This window comes from Salvelinus namaycush, chromosome 2, assembly GCF_016432855.1.
Source record: "Salvelinus namaycush isolate Seneca chromosome 2, SaNama_1.0, whole genome shotgun sequence".
NCBI classification, from domain to species: domain Eukaryota; kingdom Metazoa; phylum Chordata; class Actinopteri; order Salmoniformes; family Salmonidae; genus Salvelinus; species Salvelinus namaycush.
Window position 1 is genome coordinate 76,619,490 of NC_052308.1, and position 17,620 is coordinate 76,637,109.

At 43.3% G+C, this 17,620-nt stretch overlaps 1 protein-coding gene across 2 annotated transcripts in view; it reads left to right on the top strand.

Annotated features, from left to right (window-relative positions):
• The first annotated feature begins 6,830 nt into the window (after positions 1-6,830).
• LOC120018425 (adhesion G protein-coupled receptor E1-like) overlaps positions 6,831-17,620 on the top strand; it is a 67,227-nt gene continuing 56,437 nt past the window's right edge. The window contains exon 1 of one of the 2 annotated variants that reach the window (XM_038961629.1): positions 6,831-7,128. In XM_038961629.1, the coding sequence (XP_038817557.1) occupies positions 7,098-7,128 (31 nt within the window). In that variant the 5' untranslated portion in view covers positions 6,831-7,097. Of the gene's footprint in view, positions 7,129-16,271; positions 16,528-17,620 lie in introns of those variants that run through there. The other variant, XM_038961623.1, reaches the window with a different exon arrangement.

A 17,620-nucleotide genomic window follows, 5' to 3' on the forward strand; every position in this document is an offset into this window, starting at 1 on the left:
TATGCTTAACACCCCGGCAGTCCTACAATCTAAGCTTGATGCCCTCAATCTTACACAAATCATCAAGGAACCCACCAGGTACAACCCTAAATCCGTAAACATGGGCACCCTAATAGACATTATCCTGACCAACTTGCCCTCCAAATACACCTCTGCTGTCTTCAATCAAGATCTCAGCGATCACTGCCTCATTGCCTGTATCCGCCCCGGGTCCGCGGCCAAAGGACCACCCCTCATCACTGTCAAACGCTCCCTAAAACACTTCTGCGAGCAGGCCTTTCTAATCGACCTGGCCCGGGTACCCTGGAAGGATATTGACCTCATCCCGTCAGTTGAGGATGCCTGGTCATTCTTTAAAAGTTACTTCCTCACCATATTAGACAAGCATGCTCCGTTCAAAAAATGCAGAACCAAGAACAGATATAGCCCTTGGTTCACTCCAGACCTGACTGCCCTCGACCAGCACAAAAACATCCTGTGGCGAATTGCAATAGCATCGAAGAGCCCCCGCGATATGCAACTGTTCAGGGAAGTCAGGAACCAATACACGCAGTCAGTCAGGAAAGCAAAGGCCAGCTTTTTCAAGCAGAAATTTGCATCCTGTAGCTCTAACTCCAAAAAGTTCTGGGATACTGTAAAGTCCATGGAAAACAAGAGCACCTCCTCCCAGCTGCCCACTTCACTGAGGCTAGGTAACACGGTCACCACTGATAAGTCCATGATAATCGAAAACTTCAACAAACATTTCTCAATGGCTGGCCATGCCTTCCTCCTGGCGACTCCAACCTTGGCCAACAGCCCCACCCCCCCCCCCCGCTGCTACTCGCCCAAGCCTCCCCAGCTTCTCCTTTACCCATATCCAGATAGCAGATGTTCTGAAAAAGCTGGAAAACCTGGACCCATACAAATCAGCTGGGCTTGACAATCTGGACCCCCTATTTCTGAATCTGTCCGCCGCCATTGTCGCACCCCCTATTACCAGCCTGTTCAACCTCTCCTTCGTATCATCTGAGATCCCCAAGGATTGGAAAGCTGCCGCGGTCATCCCCCTCTTCAAAGGGGGAGACACCCTGGACCCAAACTGTTACAGACCTATATCCATCCTGCCCTGCCTATCTAAGGTCTTCGAAAGCCAAGTCAACAAACAGATGACTGACCATCTCGAATCCCACCGTACCTTCTCCGCTGTGCAATCCGGTTTCTGAGCCGGTCACGGGTGCACCTCAGCCACGCTCAAGGTACTAAACGATGTCATAACCGCCATCGATAAAAGACATTACTGTGCAGCCGTCTTCATCGACCTGGCCAAGGCTTTCGACTCTGTCAATCACCATATTCTTATCGGCAGATTCAGTAGCCTCGGTTTTTCTAATGACTGCCTTGCCTGGTTCACCAACTACTTTGTAGACAGAGTTCAGTGTGTCAAATCGGAGGGCATGTTGTCCGGTCCTCTGGCAGTCTCTATGGGGGTACCACAGGGTTCAATTCTCGGGCCGACTCTTTTCTCTGTATACATCAATGATGTTGCTCTTGCTGCGGGCGATTCCCTGATCCACCTCTATGCAGACGACACCATTCTGTATACTTCCGGCCCTTCCTTGGACACTGTGCTATCTAACCTCCAAACGAGCTTCAATGCCATACAACACTCCTTCCGTGGCCTCCAACTGCTCTTAAACGCTAGTAAAACCAAATGCATGCTTTTCAACCGTTCGCTGCCTGCACCCGCACGCCCGACTAGCATCACCACCCTGGACGGTTCCGACCTAGAATATGTGGACATCTATAAGTACCTAGGTGTCTGGCTAGACTGCAAACTCTCCTTCCAGACTCATATCAAACATCTCCAATCCAAAATCAAATCTAGAGTCGACTTTCTATTCCGCAACAAAGCCTCCTTCACTCACGCCGCCAAACTTACCCTAGTAAAACTGACTATCCTACCGATCCTCGACTTCGGCGATGTCATCTACAAAATAGCTTCCAATACTCTACTCAGCAAACTGGATGCAGTTTATCACAGTGCCATCCGTTTTGTTACTAAAGCACCTTATACGACCCACCACTGCGACCTGTATGCCCTAGTCGGCTGGCCCTCGCTACATGTTCGTCGTCAGACCCACTGGCTCCAGGTCATCTACAAGGCTATGCTAGGTAAAGTGCCGCCTTATCTCAGTTCACTGGTCACGATGGCTACATCCACCCGTAGCACGCGCTCCAGCAGGTGTATCTCACTGATCATCCCTAAAGCCAAAAACTCATTTGGACGCCTTTCCTTCCAGTTCTCTGCTGCCTGCGACTGGAACGAATTGCAAAAATCTCTGAAGTTGGAGACTTTTATCTCCCTCAACAACTTTAAAAATCTGCTATCCGAGCAGCTAACCGATCGCTGCAGCTGTACATAGTCCATCTGTAAACTACCCACCCAATTTACCTACCTCACCCCCCATACTGCTTTTATTTATTTACTTTTCTGCTCTTTTGCACACCAGTATCTCTTCTTGCACATGATCATCTGATGATTTATCACTCCAGTGTTAATCTGCTAAATTGTAATTACTCGATTTATTGCCTACCTCATGCCTTTTGCACACATTGTATATAGATTCTCTTTTTTTCTACCATGTTATTGACTTGTTTATTGTTTACTCCATGTGTAACTCTGTGTTGTTGTCTGTTCACACTGCTATGCTTTATCTTGGCCAGGTCGCAGTTGCAAATTAGAACTTGTTCTCAACTAGCCTAACTGGTTAAATAAAGGTGAAATAAAAAAATAAAAAATAAATAAAATTACAGCTTAGCATTTAACACAATAGTACCCTCCAAACTCATCATTAAGCTCGAGACCCTGGATCTCGACCCCGCCCTGTGCAACTGGGTCCTGGACTTCCTGACGGGCCGCCCCCAGGTGGTGAGGGTAGTAAACAACATCTCCACCCCGCTGATCCTCAACACTGGGGCCCCACAAGGGTTCTGAGCCCTCTCCTGTACTCCCTGTTCACCCATGACTGCGTGGCCATGCACGCCTCCAACTCAATCGTCAAGTTTGCAGACGACACTACAGTGGTAGGCTTGATTACCAACAACGACGAGACGGCCTACAGGGCGGAGTTGAGGGCACACGGAGTGTGGTGTCAGGAAAATAACCTCACACTCAACGTCAACAAAACAAAGGAGATGATTATGGACTTCAGGAAACAGCAGAGGAAACACCCCCCTATCCACATCGACGGGTCAGTAATGGAGAAGGTGGAAAGTTTTAAGTTCCTCGGCGTACACATCACGGACAAACTGAAATGGTCCACCCACACAGACAACATGGTGAAGAAGGCAGAACAGCTCCTCTTCAACCTCAGGAGGCTGAAGAAATTTGGCTTGTCACCAAAAACACTCACAAACTTTTACAGATTCACAATCGAGAGCATTCTGACGGGCTGTATCACCAGCTGGTACGGCAACTGCTCTGACCACAACCGCAGGGCTCTCCAGAGGGTAGTGAGGTCTGCACAACGCATCACCGGAGGCAAACTACCTGCCCTCCAGGACACCTACACCACCCGATGTCACAGGAAGGCCAAAAAGATCATCAAGGCTTACAACCAGCTCGAGCCACCAGTCACTTTAAACAATGCCACTTTATATGATGTTTACATACCCTACATTACTCATCTCATATGTGTATACTGTACTCTATACTATCTACTGCATCTTGCCTATGCCGTTCGGCCATCGCTCATCCATATATTTATATGTACATATTCTTATTCATTCCTTTACACTTGTGTATATAAGGAAGTTGTTGTGAAATTGTTGGATTAGTTGTTAGATATTACTGCATGGTCGGAACTAGAAGCACAAGCATTTCGCTACACTCGCATTAACATCTGCTAACCACGTGTATGTGACTAATACAATTTGATTTGGTTTGATTTGACCTCAATACTTAACGGCCAGTTACCTCTCATTACTCATTACTGTGTGGGTTTCTTCTCTAAACACAATGTGATGAAATACAGACCTCTAGAGGATATGACGTCATCAGAATGCGTCCTGGAGCCAGCTGGGATATTCTGTTGTCTCTATGTGTGTGTGTGTGTGTTTGTGTGTTTATGTGTTTGTGAGAGAGGTAGAGAGGTGGAGGTGGATTGTGATATTTGTGATGTGTGTTTCATCTCTAAACAAAGTGTGATGAAATACAGACCTCTAGAGGATATGACGTCATCAGAATGCGTCCTGGAGCCAGCTGACGACATCTGTTGTCTCTGTGTGTGAGTGTGTGTGTGTGTGTGCCAGTGTGTGTTTGCATGGGTGCATGTGTGTGTGCCATTGTGTGTGTGTTTGTGTCTGTGTGTGTGTGTGTATGTGTATGTCCGTGTGTGTGTGCGTGCCCGGGTGTGTGTGTGTCTGTGTCTGTGTGTGTGTGTGTGCGTGCCCGGGTGTGTGTGTGTGTGTGTACTCTGTCTACTCTGACATCATTGTGTAGATCACCTGTCTCTACTTTCATCAGGAACTCTTTCAGAGACTTTAAGCGTTTGCTTCAGCTTGCCTGAAGTGCTAGATGGGCTGGGCTTTCTCTCATTCTGACTATTCTATTGGTCCATTGCGCCAGGCAAACTCAATCAAACCCACCTAAATTCTTTTGAATGATTTCAAATAGTCTTTGAACCCTTTAGTACTGGTTCTATACTTCTGTTGAGTCAGATGATCAAATCCACCTGGAGAAAATCACAGAGATCTGTCATCACACAGAGTATCTTTCTCTTCAGCTCGCCGTGCACTATACGATTTTGGCCCCGATTTAGCTTCCGTTGTTTAGAGATCGGAGATAAAATCCCCATGTCGTTGCTTACTGGTGTGAACGAGTCAGAGACGCAATCTGAGGTCTCGTGATCCCGTCTTTGAGCCTTCACTGACGTGCCGATATTTTCAAACATATCTGATTTTATCAGCGTTAAATCTGTAGTGTTCTTGTAGTGAGAGATGTGCAACGACAAGTTTTGAGAACGGTGATCAGCAATAGCCAATGAGAGCTCAGCAGAGAAGAAGCCAGTGGGTTGACGACGCTGCATCGCGTCACCCAGAATGTGTAAACTCTCCAAGTGTCAAATCGTTACAGCTCTGTTCACAAGCAAAGTTATTCAATTCAAAATGTATTGGCTAGATATTTCAGCTCTGCATGGCAAGGGTGAATATCTGACTGGGAACGTTTATGAGTCTGCTTTGAGCCACAGCTCGTTGTAGCTACGTTAACAATCGAATCACATCATGTGTAAACTCTCAAAGTGTTAAATGAGTTTTGTATTTAGCCACGTTAACAATGGAATCACATCATTGTTTTTAGAGAGAACAGCGTGGAATGTAGAATCCTCTGGACCAAGTGAATAGTCTTGTGGTGGGGGACCCCTGTCTGTACCACATGTTTCAGTGTGCTCACCACAATGTCGCCAAGACTAAAAAACAACATTACGTCGGCAACATCAATTCACTACCTTAGTACTTTGTGTTTGTGAATCCATAAACCATTTTCACCAAACACTTGATTCACAACTAATCCGTCTCCCTCAGATCATACTCAGACAGGCCGCGCCTCTCTTGCCTCATGGATGATGTCATCACTGATTAAAGAGACAGCACACGCATTTATAGAAGAAGCTACTTCTGTGCAAATGTTGTTGATCAGTATAGTGAGATAAGTGCCACATGGAAACAGACTGTTTTTCAGGAAAATCAGTCAAAACAAGCTCAATGACTTAATGTCACACACTCCTGTTGAATAATATGCATTCACCTGTACTGTGAACAGGCTCTGGCTACATCTTGATTTACCCAGTTCATCAATAGAAATGTAACATTCAAATAAATGACCACTATTATGTTGTTATGTAGTTATATTGGCAAAAACAAAGTCAAATTGATTTTATAACTGGTTAAAAATACTCTGAAAAATGTCGATGTAAAATTATAATTCTAATGTAATGATGCCTAATGAATGAACAGAGCAGTAGGTGACCTTGTCTGATGCCTAATGAATGAACAGAGCAGTAGGTGAGCTTGTCTGATGCCTAATGAATGAACAGAGCAGTAGGTGAGCTTGTCTGATGCCTAATGAATGAACAGAGCAGTAGGTGAGCTTGTCTGATGCCTAATGAATGAACAGAGCAGTAGGTGAGCTTGTCTGATGCCTAATGAATGAACAGAGCAGTAGGTGAGCTTGTCTGTCTGGATCAGGGGCCATTCTGTGACTGGCTAATATGTTTTATTTTTTCCCAGTGGAATCTTGTTGGTATCAAGTTTCGAAGTCAATATTCTGGGAGAGGGAGGGAGGGGATGAGGGAGGGGGGGGGGGGGGGGGGGATTTAGATTGGATTACTTACTGGCAAAGACTCCAGAACAGCAGCTGTTTAGATGAACCATTACTCAGCTCTCTCTCTCTCTCTCTCTCTCTCTCTCTCTCTCTCTCTCTCTCGCTCTCGCTCTCTCTTTCTCCCCCCATCTCTTAATTCAATTCAAGGGGCTTTATTGGTATGGGAAACATATGTTAATATTTCAAAAGATAGTGAAGTAGATAATGAACAAAAGTGAAATAAACAATAACAATTTACAGTAGATATTACACTCAAAGAAGAATAAAGACACTCTCTCCCTCTCTTTCTCTCTCTCTCTCTTATCCCTCTCTCTCCTCCATGTTCCACTGGGCTTGGTTTCAGAAGCTATTCAGAGAAGCCAACCCCCTAGAGAGAGAGAGAGAGAGAGAGAAGTGAAAGAGAACCAAAGGGGCGGGCATTTACAGGCTGAGACTGAATTTCAGAAAGAGAAAGAGGGAGCGGACAGAGGAGAGCAGAATAGTTGTTTTTCTAAGCCCACGCGGCTCACATAGAGACGTGTCTCACGAAAAGAGAGGGAATATTTTTTTTACGTTTTCTTCTGTTCATTTTCTCAAAATGGATCATACGGAATTAAAACCTTGTTAAACTGGGATTTTCTTCAATCTGAATTCAACAGTAAATCAGATTTAATCTCAGACTGATTCTTCTTGTGGGACTAGTTTTATTAGGATCCTACTAGTTGTCTGGATATAATACCAGTCTGTCTTTGAGATGGGGTCCAGAACTCTTCTACTTGTTCTGGGTGAGTCTAACCTTGGATATCTTTGGAACTTGACTAGTTGTGTGTTTGTGCAGTATGTGTGTGTGTTTGGGTGTGTGTGGGGTGTGTGTGTGTACGTGTGTACGTGTGAGAAAGTGACAAAATGAGAGAGGTGGTATTTCAGAATTCATTGTCAGTTATTGTTGAATTACTACAGAATATTCCAACCATTTATCACCCATGTACCAACCATGTACCAACCATAGATACAGTGTGAATGTTCCAACCCCATCTAATACATGTATAAACTATGAGACTATATACAAGACCGTTTCTAGGCAGTTTTAGTGTGTATAGGCAGTTTTAGTGTTTATAGACAGTTTTAGTGTGTATAGACAGTTTTAGTGTGTATAGACAGTTTTAGTGTGTATAGACATTTTTAGTTTGTATAGACAGTTTTAGTGTTTATAGACAGTTTTAGTGTTTATAGACAGTTTTAGTGTTTATAGACAGTTTTAGTTTGTATAGACAGTTTTAGTGTTTATAGACAGTTTTAGTGTGTATAGACAGTTTTAGTGTTTATAGACAGTTTTAGTGTTTATAGACAGTTTTAGTGTTTATAGACAGTTTTAGTGTTTATAGACAGTTTTAGTGTTTATAGACAGTTTTAGTGTTTATAGACAGTTTTAGTGTTTATAGACAGTTTTAGTGTTTATAGACAGTTTTAGTGTTTATAGACAGTTTTAGTGTGTATAGACAGTTTTAGTGTTTATAGACAGTTTTAGTGTTTATAGACAGTTTTAGTGTTTATAGACATTTTTAGTGTGTATAGACAGTTTTAGTGTTTATAGACAGTTTTAGTGTTTATAGACAGTTTTAGTGGTTATAGACAGTTTTAGTGTTTATAGACACTTTTAGTGTTTATAGACACTTTTAGTGTTTATAGACAGTTTTAGTGTTTATAGACAGTTTTAGTGTTTATAGACACTTTTAGTGTTTATAGACAGTTTTAGTGTTTATAGACAGTTTTAGTGTGTATAGACAGTTTTAGTGTGTATAGACAGTTTTAGTGTGTATAGACAGTTTTAGTGTCTATAGACAGTTTTAGTGTGTATAGACAGTTTTAGTGTGTATAGACAGTTTTAGTGTTTATAGACAGTTTTAGTGTTTATAGACACTTTTAGTGTTTATAGACAGTTTTAGTGTTTATAGACAGTTTTAGTGTTTATAGACAGTTTTAGTGTTTATAGACACTTTTAGTGTTTATAGACAGTTTTAGTGTTTATAGACAGTTTTAGTGTTTATAGACAGTTTTAGTGTTTATAGACAGTTTTAGTGTTTATAGACCGTTTTAGTGTTTATAGACAGTTTTAGTGTTTATAGACAGTTTTAGAGTGTATAGACAGTTTTAGTGTTTATGGACTTTATTTTGTGTGTATAGACAGATTGGCAGTTCTCAGGGGTCAGCATGTGTTATATTATACTAGACTTTGTTAGAGAGAGAAAGAGAGGAGGGAGGGGTGAGAGAGAGAGGGTGGGAGGGAGAGAGAGAGGTGGGAGGGGGAGGGAGAGAGAGGGTGGAGGGGGAGAGAGAGAGAGGATGGGAGAGAGAGACAGGGGAGAGAGGAGAGGGGGAGATAGAGGGGGGAGGGGGAGAGAGCAAGAGAGGGTGAGAGAGAGGGGAGGGGAGAGAGCGGGGAGGGGAGAGAGCGGGGAGGGGGAGAGAGACAGAGAGATGGTGGGAGAGAAAGACGGGGGAGAGGGGGAGAAAGAGTGAGGGTGGGAGAGAAAGACGGGGGAGAGGGGGAGAGAGATTGAGGGTGGGAGAGAGAGATGTGGGAGAGGGGGAGAGAGAGACGGGGAGATGGGGACATAGAGCTGCCGACAAAATCATGAGATCAAATATACAGAGGAGTTAAAGGGAATACCTACACTCTTGGAAAAAATTGTTCCAAAAGGGTTCTTTGCTGTCCCCATAGAAAATAAATTTTGGTTCAATGTAGAACCCTTTCCGCAGAGGGTTTTACATGGAACCCAAAATAGTTCTATCTGGAACCAAAAAAGGGTTCTTCAAAGGGTTCTCCTATGGGGACAGTCAAAGAACCCTTTTTGGTTCTAGATAGTACCTTTTTTTCTAAGAGCCAGTTGTACAACAATGCATTCAACAGAAATGTGTCTTCCATGTTTAACTCAACCCCTATGAATCAGAGAGGAGCAGGGAGCTGCCTTAATCTACATCCACATCTCGGGGAGGGACAGAGAGGTGCAGGGAGCTGCCTTAATCTACATCCACATCTCGGGGAGGGACAAAGAGGTGCAGGGAGCTGCCTTAATCTACATCCACATCTCGGGGAGGGACAGAGAGGTGCAGGGAGCTGCCCTAAACTACATCCACGTCTCAGGGAGGGACAGAGAGGTGCAGGGAGCTGCCTGAATCTGCATCCACATCTCGGGGAGGGACAGAGAGGTGCAGGGAGCTGCCTTAATCTACATCCACATCTCGGGGAGGGACAGAGAGGTGCAGGGAGCTGCCTTAATCTACATCCACATCTCGGGGAGGGACAGAGAGGTGCAGGGAGCTGCCCTAAACTACATCCACGTCTCAGGGAGGGACAGAGAGGTGCAGGGAGCTGCCTGAATCTGCATCCACATCTCGGGGAGGGACAGAGAGGTGCAGGGAGCTGCCTTAATCTACATCCACATCTCGGGGAGGGACAGAGAGGTGCAGGGAGCTGCCTTAATCTACATCCACATCTCGGGGAGGGACAGAGAGGTGCAGGGAGCTGCCCTAAGCTACATCCACGTCTCAGGGAGGGACAGAGAGGTGCAGGGAGCTGCCTTAATCTGCATCCACATCTCGGGGAGGGACAGAGAGGTGCAGGGAGCTGCCTTAATCTACATCCACATCTCAGGGAGGGACAGAGAGGTGCAGGGAGCTGCCTGAATCTGCATCCACATCTCAGGGAGGGACAGAGAGGTGCAGGGAGCTGCCTTAATCTGCATCCACATCTCGGGGAGGGACAGAGAGGTGCAGGGAGCTGCCTTAATCTACATCCACATCTCGGGGAGGGACAGAGAGGTGCAGGGAGCTGCCTTAATCTACATCCACATCTCGGGGAGGGACAGAGAGGTGCAGGGAGCTGCCCTAAACTACATCCACGTCTCAGGGAGGGACAGAGAGGTGCAGGGAGCTGCCTGAATCTGCATCCACATCTCGGGGAGGGACAGAGAGGTGCAGGGAGCTGCCTTAATCTACATCCACATCTCGGGGAGGGACAGAGAGGTGCAGGGAGCTGCCTTAATCTACATCCACATCTCGGGGAGGGACAGAGAGGTGCAGGGAGCTGCCCTAAGCTACATCCACGTCTCAGGGAGGGACAGAGAGGTGCAGGGAGCTGCCTTAATCTGCATCCACATCTCGGGGAGGGACAGAGAGGTGCAGGGAGCTGCCTTAATCTACATCCACATCTCAGGGAGGGACAGAGAGGTGCAGGGAGCTGCCTGAATCTGCATCCACATCTCAGGGAGGGACAGAGAGGTGCAGGGAGCTGCCTTAATCTGCATCCACATCTCGGGGAGGGACAGAGAGGTGCAGGGAGCTGCCTTAATCTACATCCACATCTCGGGGAGGGACAGAGAGGTGCAGGGAGCTGCCTTAATCTACATCCACATCTCAGGGAGGGACAGAGAGGTGCAGGGAGCTGCCTTAATCTGCATCCACATCTCAGGAGGGACAGAGAGGTGCAGGGAGCTGCCTTAAAACCTTTTCTCAATAGGGGGTGCTGTTGGGACTTTGTAATATTTACGTTCCCAAATTAAACTGCCTCGTACTCAATTCTTGCTCGTACAATATGCATATTATTATTACTATTGGATGGAAAACACCCTCTAGTTCCTAAAACCGTTTGAATTATTTATCTGAGTGAAACAGAACTCATTCTGCAGCATATTTCCTGTCAGGGAGTGAGATTTCAGAAATCGAGGTCCCTGTTCTGAGGCCAGTTTATAAGTCCCCATGTAAGCCATCGGGCTACATGCACTGCATACGCCTTCCTCTAGATGTCAGTAAGCAGGGAGAATTTGAATGGAGTGGATTGCGCAATCTGGGCCACTATAAATGATCATGGAACCGAAGTAGCCTTCTTTTCAACGGGGCATCTGGCGCAAGGGGACATCACAATGGCGTCCTGCAAACGCTTTCGTTTTAGCAGTTCTATATCTCCGGTCATGTTTTTATTCGTTATAGGTGTTAAAGACATCATAAGGTAGTTAATTTAAACTGACTTATAGCAGTTTATATCAGTTTATTGCGATTTTCCTGGATTTCTTTGTGACGCGCTATCACGAGTTGGACACCTCTCCAGTGGGTGGCTATCGTTAGCTGCTATTTCCACATGAGAAGAGGACATCTTTCAACCCAAAGACGATTGTTCTGGAGAAAGGACACCTTGCCCAAGATTCTGATGGAAGCTCGGCAAATAGTAAGCAATCTTTATGTTGTTAATTCGTATTTATGTTGACAAATGTCAAATAATAATTCCGCCATGAATTTCGGTGCGGTCTCGCTTTAGCGCACGCTGTATGCTGAAGTAACGTTAATTTTAAAAATGTAACACAGCGATTGCATTAAGAACTAATTTATCTTTCATTTGCTGTCCAACTTGTATTTTTTAGTCACGTTTATGAATAGTTTTCGATTAGAATAGGTGCCTCTCCAAGATAGCGCCGGACAGATTGCTTGGAGTTTTGGCCACTAATCACATTGTACAAGCACGATTTGTGCTGCTAAATATGCACATTTTCGAACAAACTCTATATGCATTGTGTAATATGATGTTATAGGACTGTCATCTGAAGAATTCTGAGAAGGTTAGTGAAAAAATTAATATATTTTGGTGGTTTATACGTTATCGCTATGTTTGGCTTGAATCAATGCTGTTGTGATGTTTGCTATTGTGGTAAGCTAATATAACGCTATATTGTGTTTTCGCTGTAAACACTTAGAAAATCTGAAATATTGGCTGGATTCACAAGATCTGTGTCTTTCATTTGCTGTACGCTGTGTATTTTTAAGAAATGTTTTATGATGAGTAATTAGATAATACACGTTGCTCTCTGTAGTTATTCTAGTCGCTTTGGTGGGAGTTGTGATGGTGGCTGCAATGGTAAACTATGATTTATACCTGAAATATGCACATTTTTCTAACAAAACATATGCTATAAAATAAATATGTTATCAGACTGTCATCTGATTAAGTTGTTTCTTGGTTAGTGGCTATTTATATCTTTATTTGGTCGAAATTGTGATAACTACCTATGCAGGAAAAAAATGGTGGAAAAAAAAAGTTGTGTCTTTTGCTATCGTGGTTAGCTATAGATTTACATATTGTGTCTTCCCTGTAAAACATTTTAAAAATCAGAAATGATGGCTGGATTCACAAGATGTGTATCTTTCATCTGGTGTCTTGGACTTGTGATTTAATGATATTTAGATGCTAGTATTTACTTATGACGCTATGCTAGGCTATGCAAGTCAGCTTTTTAACTGATGGGGGTGCTCCCGGATCTGGGATTGTGACCAAGTAGAAGTTAACGCACGCTGTATGTCGTAGTAACGTTAATTTTAAAAATCTAACACAGCGGTTGCATTAAGAACTAATGTATCTTTCATTTGCTGTCCAACCTGTATTTTTTAGTCAAGTTTATGATTAGTTATTGATTAGATTAGGTGGCTCTCCCAAGATTTCCCCCAACATTTTGTTTGCAGCTTGGCTACTATACTCATTGTATAACCACGATTTGTGCCACTAAATATGCACATTTTCGATCAAACTCTATATGTATTGTGTAATATGATGTTATAGGACTGTCATCTGCAGAAGTTTGAGAAGGTTAGTGAAAAAATTAATATATTTTGCTGGTTTATTCGTTATCGCTATTGTTGGCTTGAATCAATGCTGTTGTGTGGTTGGCTATTGTAGTAAGCTAATATAATGCTATGTTGTGTTTTCGCTGTAAAACACTTAAAAAATCTGAAATATTGGCTGGATTCACAAGATCTTTGTCTTTCATTTGCTGTACACTGTGTATTTTTCATAAATGTTTTATGATGAGTATTTAGGTAATTCACGTTGCTCTCTGTAGTTATTCTAGTTGCTTTGGTGAGAGTTGTGATGGTGGCTGCGATGTAAAACTATGATTTATACCTGAAGTATGCACATTTTTCGAACAAAACATATGCTATACAATAAATATGTTATCAGACTGTCATCTGATGAAGTTGTTTCTTGGTTAGTGACTATTTATATCTTTATTTGGTCGAATTTGTGATAGCTAACTATGCATTAAAAAAATGTTGGAAAAAAAAAGTTGTGTCTTTTGCTATGGTGGTTAGCTAATAGAAATACATATTGTGTCTTCCTTGTAAAACATTTTAAAAATCAGAAATGATGGCTGGATTCACAAGATGTGTATCTTTCATCTGGTGTCTTGGACTTGTGATTTAATGATATTTAGATGCTACTATTTACTTGTGACGCTATGCTAGGCTATGCTAGTCAGCTTTTTTACTGGTGGGGGTGCTCCCGGACCCGGGATTGGGAGGAAGTAGAAGTTTTAATCTACATCCACGTCTCAGGAGGGACAGAGAGGGTGGCAGAGAGGGAGAGAGAGAGGAGGTCAAGAGAGATGAAAAAGGATAGACAGACAGACAGACAGACAGACAGACAGACAGACAGACAGACAGACAGACAGACAGAAAAACATTTTGAATGAGAGAGAGAAAGAGGGATGAACTCAGACACCGTGTCACTTGTTGAAGGGAGGTAGTCTATACATCACTTCATAAAGACCCTCTGTGTGTGTGAGGACTGCTGTCTAACCACAGTCTTTCAGTCATGATCTCACCCCCAGACGCACACACACACACACACACACACACACACACACACACACACACACACACACACACACACGCACACACACACACACACACACACACACACACACACACACACACACACACACACACACACACACACACACACACACACACACACACACACACACACACACACACACAGTGTCCCGGATTCTCCAAAACTAGAACTATACACACTCAACAACACATCAGTTTAACCAACTAATATCAGCATTATTGTGTTTTGGTGTGTGTGTCTCTCTCGCTCTGTCTCTCTCTCTCTCTGTCTCTCTCCCTCTCTCCCAATTCAATTCAAAGGGCTTTATTGGGATGGGAAACATATGTTTACATCGCCAAAGCAAATGGAATAGACAACAAACAAAAGGGAACGTCTGCAGCATCCCTCACCCTACTTGAATCTGAAGTCAAATGTCTACTGGTAGCTGGTGATATGGTGCTTCTGTCTCCAACCAAGGAGGGCCTACAGCAGCACCTCAATCTTCTGCACACATTCTGTCAGACCTGGGCCCTGACAGTAAATCTCAGTAAGACTAAAATAATGGTGTTCACAAATACACATTATATCTAGACACTGTCGCCCTCAGAAAAGAGCTGGGGTATTCACAAAATGGGAACAACAACATATTGAGACTCTGAATGCAGAATTCTGGGGCTCTGTTCACAAATACAAACAGACCCCACAGAGCCCCAGGACAGCAACACAATTAGACCCAACCAAATCATGAGAAAACAAAAACATAGACTATATATGCAAAAGTATGTGGACAGCCCTTCAAATTAGTGGATTCGGCTATTTCAGCCACACCCGTTGCTGACAGGTGTATAAACTCGAGCACACAGCCATGCAATCTCCGTAGACAAACATTGGTAGTAGAATGGCCTTACTGAAGAGCTCAGTGACTTTCAACGTGGCACCGTCATAGGATGCCACCTTTCCAACAAGTCAATTCGTAAAATTTCTGCCCTGCTAGAGCTGCCCCAGTCAACTGTAAGTGCTGTTATTGTGAAGTGGAAACATCTAGGAGCAACAACGGCTCAGTCGCAAAGTGGTAGGCCACACAAGCTCGCAGAACGGGACCGCCGAGTGCTGAAGTTTGTAAAAATCATCTGTCCTCGGCTGCAACACTCACCACCGCTCTGACCTCAACCAGATCGAACACCTTTTGGGGTGAATTGGAACGCCGACTGAGAGCCAGGCCTAATCGCCCAACATCAGTGCCCAACCTCACTAATGCTCTTGTGGCTGAATGGAAGAAAGTACTGGCAGTAATGTTCCAACATCTAGTGGAAAGCCTTCCCAGAACAGTGGAGGCTGTTATAGCAGCAAAGGGGAACCAACTTCATATTAATGCCCATGATTTTGAAATGAAATGAGATGTTTGACAAGCAGGTGTCCACACACTTTTGGTCATGTAGTGTAACTACTTGACACAATAGAAAGAATGAAACAACCAAAAAACAGAGCAAACTGGAATGCTATTTGGCCTTAAACAGAGAGTAAACAGTGGCCGAATACCTGACCATTGTGACTGACCCAAAATTAAGGAAATCTTTGCCTCTGTAGAGACTCAGTGAGCATAGCCTTGCTGTTGAGAAGGCTGCCGTGAGAAGACTGCCCACAAAATGAGGTGGAAACTGAGCTGCGCTTCCTAACCTCCTGCCAAACGTATGACCATAATAGAAACACATATTTCCCTCAGACTAAACAGACCCACAAAGAATTTGAAATCAAATCCAATTTTGATGAACTCCCATGTCTACTAGGTGAAATTCCACAGTGTGCCATCACAGCAGCAAGATGTGTGACCTGTTGCCACAAGAAAAGGGCAACCAGTGAAGAACAAACACCATTGTAAATACAACCCATATTTATGTTTACTTATTTTCCCTTTTGTACTTAAACTATTTGCACATCGTTACAGCACTGTATATAGACATAATATGGCATTTGAAATGTCTTTATTACTTTGTAACTTTTGTGAGTGTAATGCTTCATGTTAATTTCTGGTTGTTTATTTCAGTTATGTTTATTACCTATTTCACTTGCTTTGGCAATGTTAACATGTGTTTTCCATGCCAATAAAGCCCTTTGAATTGAATTGAGAAATAAGAGTGAAACGAGAAAGGGCAAACGAGAGATAAGGGGGAAAAAGAAGGGGGAGTGTGAATCAGAGAGAAAGGGGCGGGCTCTAACAGAAAGAGGCAGAGCGGAGAACACAATAGTAGTTTTTCCACGAGGCTCACACTGAGAGAGTTGTCTCGCCAAAGGAGAGGGAACATGTCATTGTCTTTTTCTTCTGCTTACGTTATCACCACGGATCATACGGGGGAAATAACTTGTTAAACTGGGATTTTCTTCAATCTGAATTCAACAGTAAATCAGATTTAATCTCAGACTGATTGTTCTTGTGGGACTAGTTTTATTAGGATCCTACTAGTTGTCTGGATATAATACCAGTCTGTCTTTGAGATGGGGTCCAGAACTCTGCTACTTGTTCTGGGTGAGTCTAACCTTGGATATCTTTGGAACTTAACTATCTGTGTGTGTGTGTGTGTGTGTGTGTGTGTGTGTGTGTGTGTGTGTGTGTGTGTGTGTGTGTGTGTGTGTGTGTGTGTGTGTGTGTGTGTGTGTGTGTGTGTGTGTGTGTGTGTGACGGAGTGACAAATAGAGAGAGAGGTGGTATTTCATAATCCATTGTCAGTTCTTGTTGAATGGCTACAGAATATTCCAACCATTTACCAACCGTAGATATAGTGTGAATGTCACAACCCTATCTAGGACATGTATACATAACATTATGGACAGTTTTAGTGTGTATATGGACAGTTTTAGTGTGTATATGGACAGTTTTAGTGTGTATATGAACAGTTTTAGTGTGTATATGGACAGTTTTAGTGTGTTTATGGACAGTTTTAGTGTGTATATGGACAGTTTTAGTGTGTATATGGACAGTTTTAGTGTGTATATGGACAGTTTTAGTGTGTATATGGACAGTTTTAGTGTGTATATGGACAGTTTTAGTGTGTTTATGGACAGTTTTAGTGTGTATATGGACAGTTTTAGTGTGTATATGGACAGTTTTAGTGTGTATATGGACAGTTTTAGTGTGTATATGGACAGTTTTAGTGTGTATATGGACAGTTTTAGTGTGTATATGGACAGTTTTAGTGTGTATATAGACAGTTTTAGTGTGTATATAGACAGTTTTAGTGTGTATATAGACAGTTTTAGTGTGTATATAGACAGTTTTAGTGTGTATATAGACAGTTTTAGTGTGTATATAGACAGTTTTAGTGTGTATATAGACAGTTTTAGTGTGTATATGGACAGTTTTAGTGTGTATATGGACATATTTAGTGTGTTTAGGAAGCAACACAGTGGCAGCATTGACACTAGTTAGTATATGTTATGTTATGTGGTACTGTATTTAAGGTACATTCAGGTAGTTGTGTTATGGATGTTATGGATGTAATGCTATGTTCCGGGGATGTTCTGTTATCCAATACAGTCAGAATATCACTGTTTCCAGGAAGCAACACAGTGGCACCATTGACACTAGTTGGCTGTCTGGAGAGTCCCTGAATGAGTCAGAG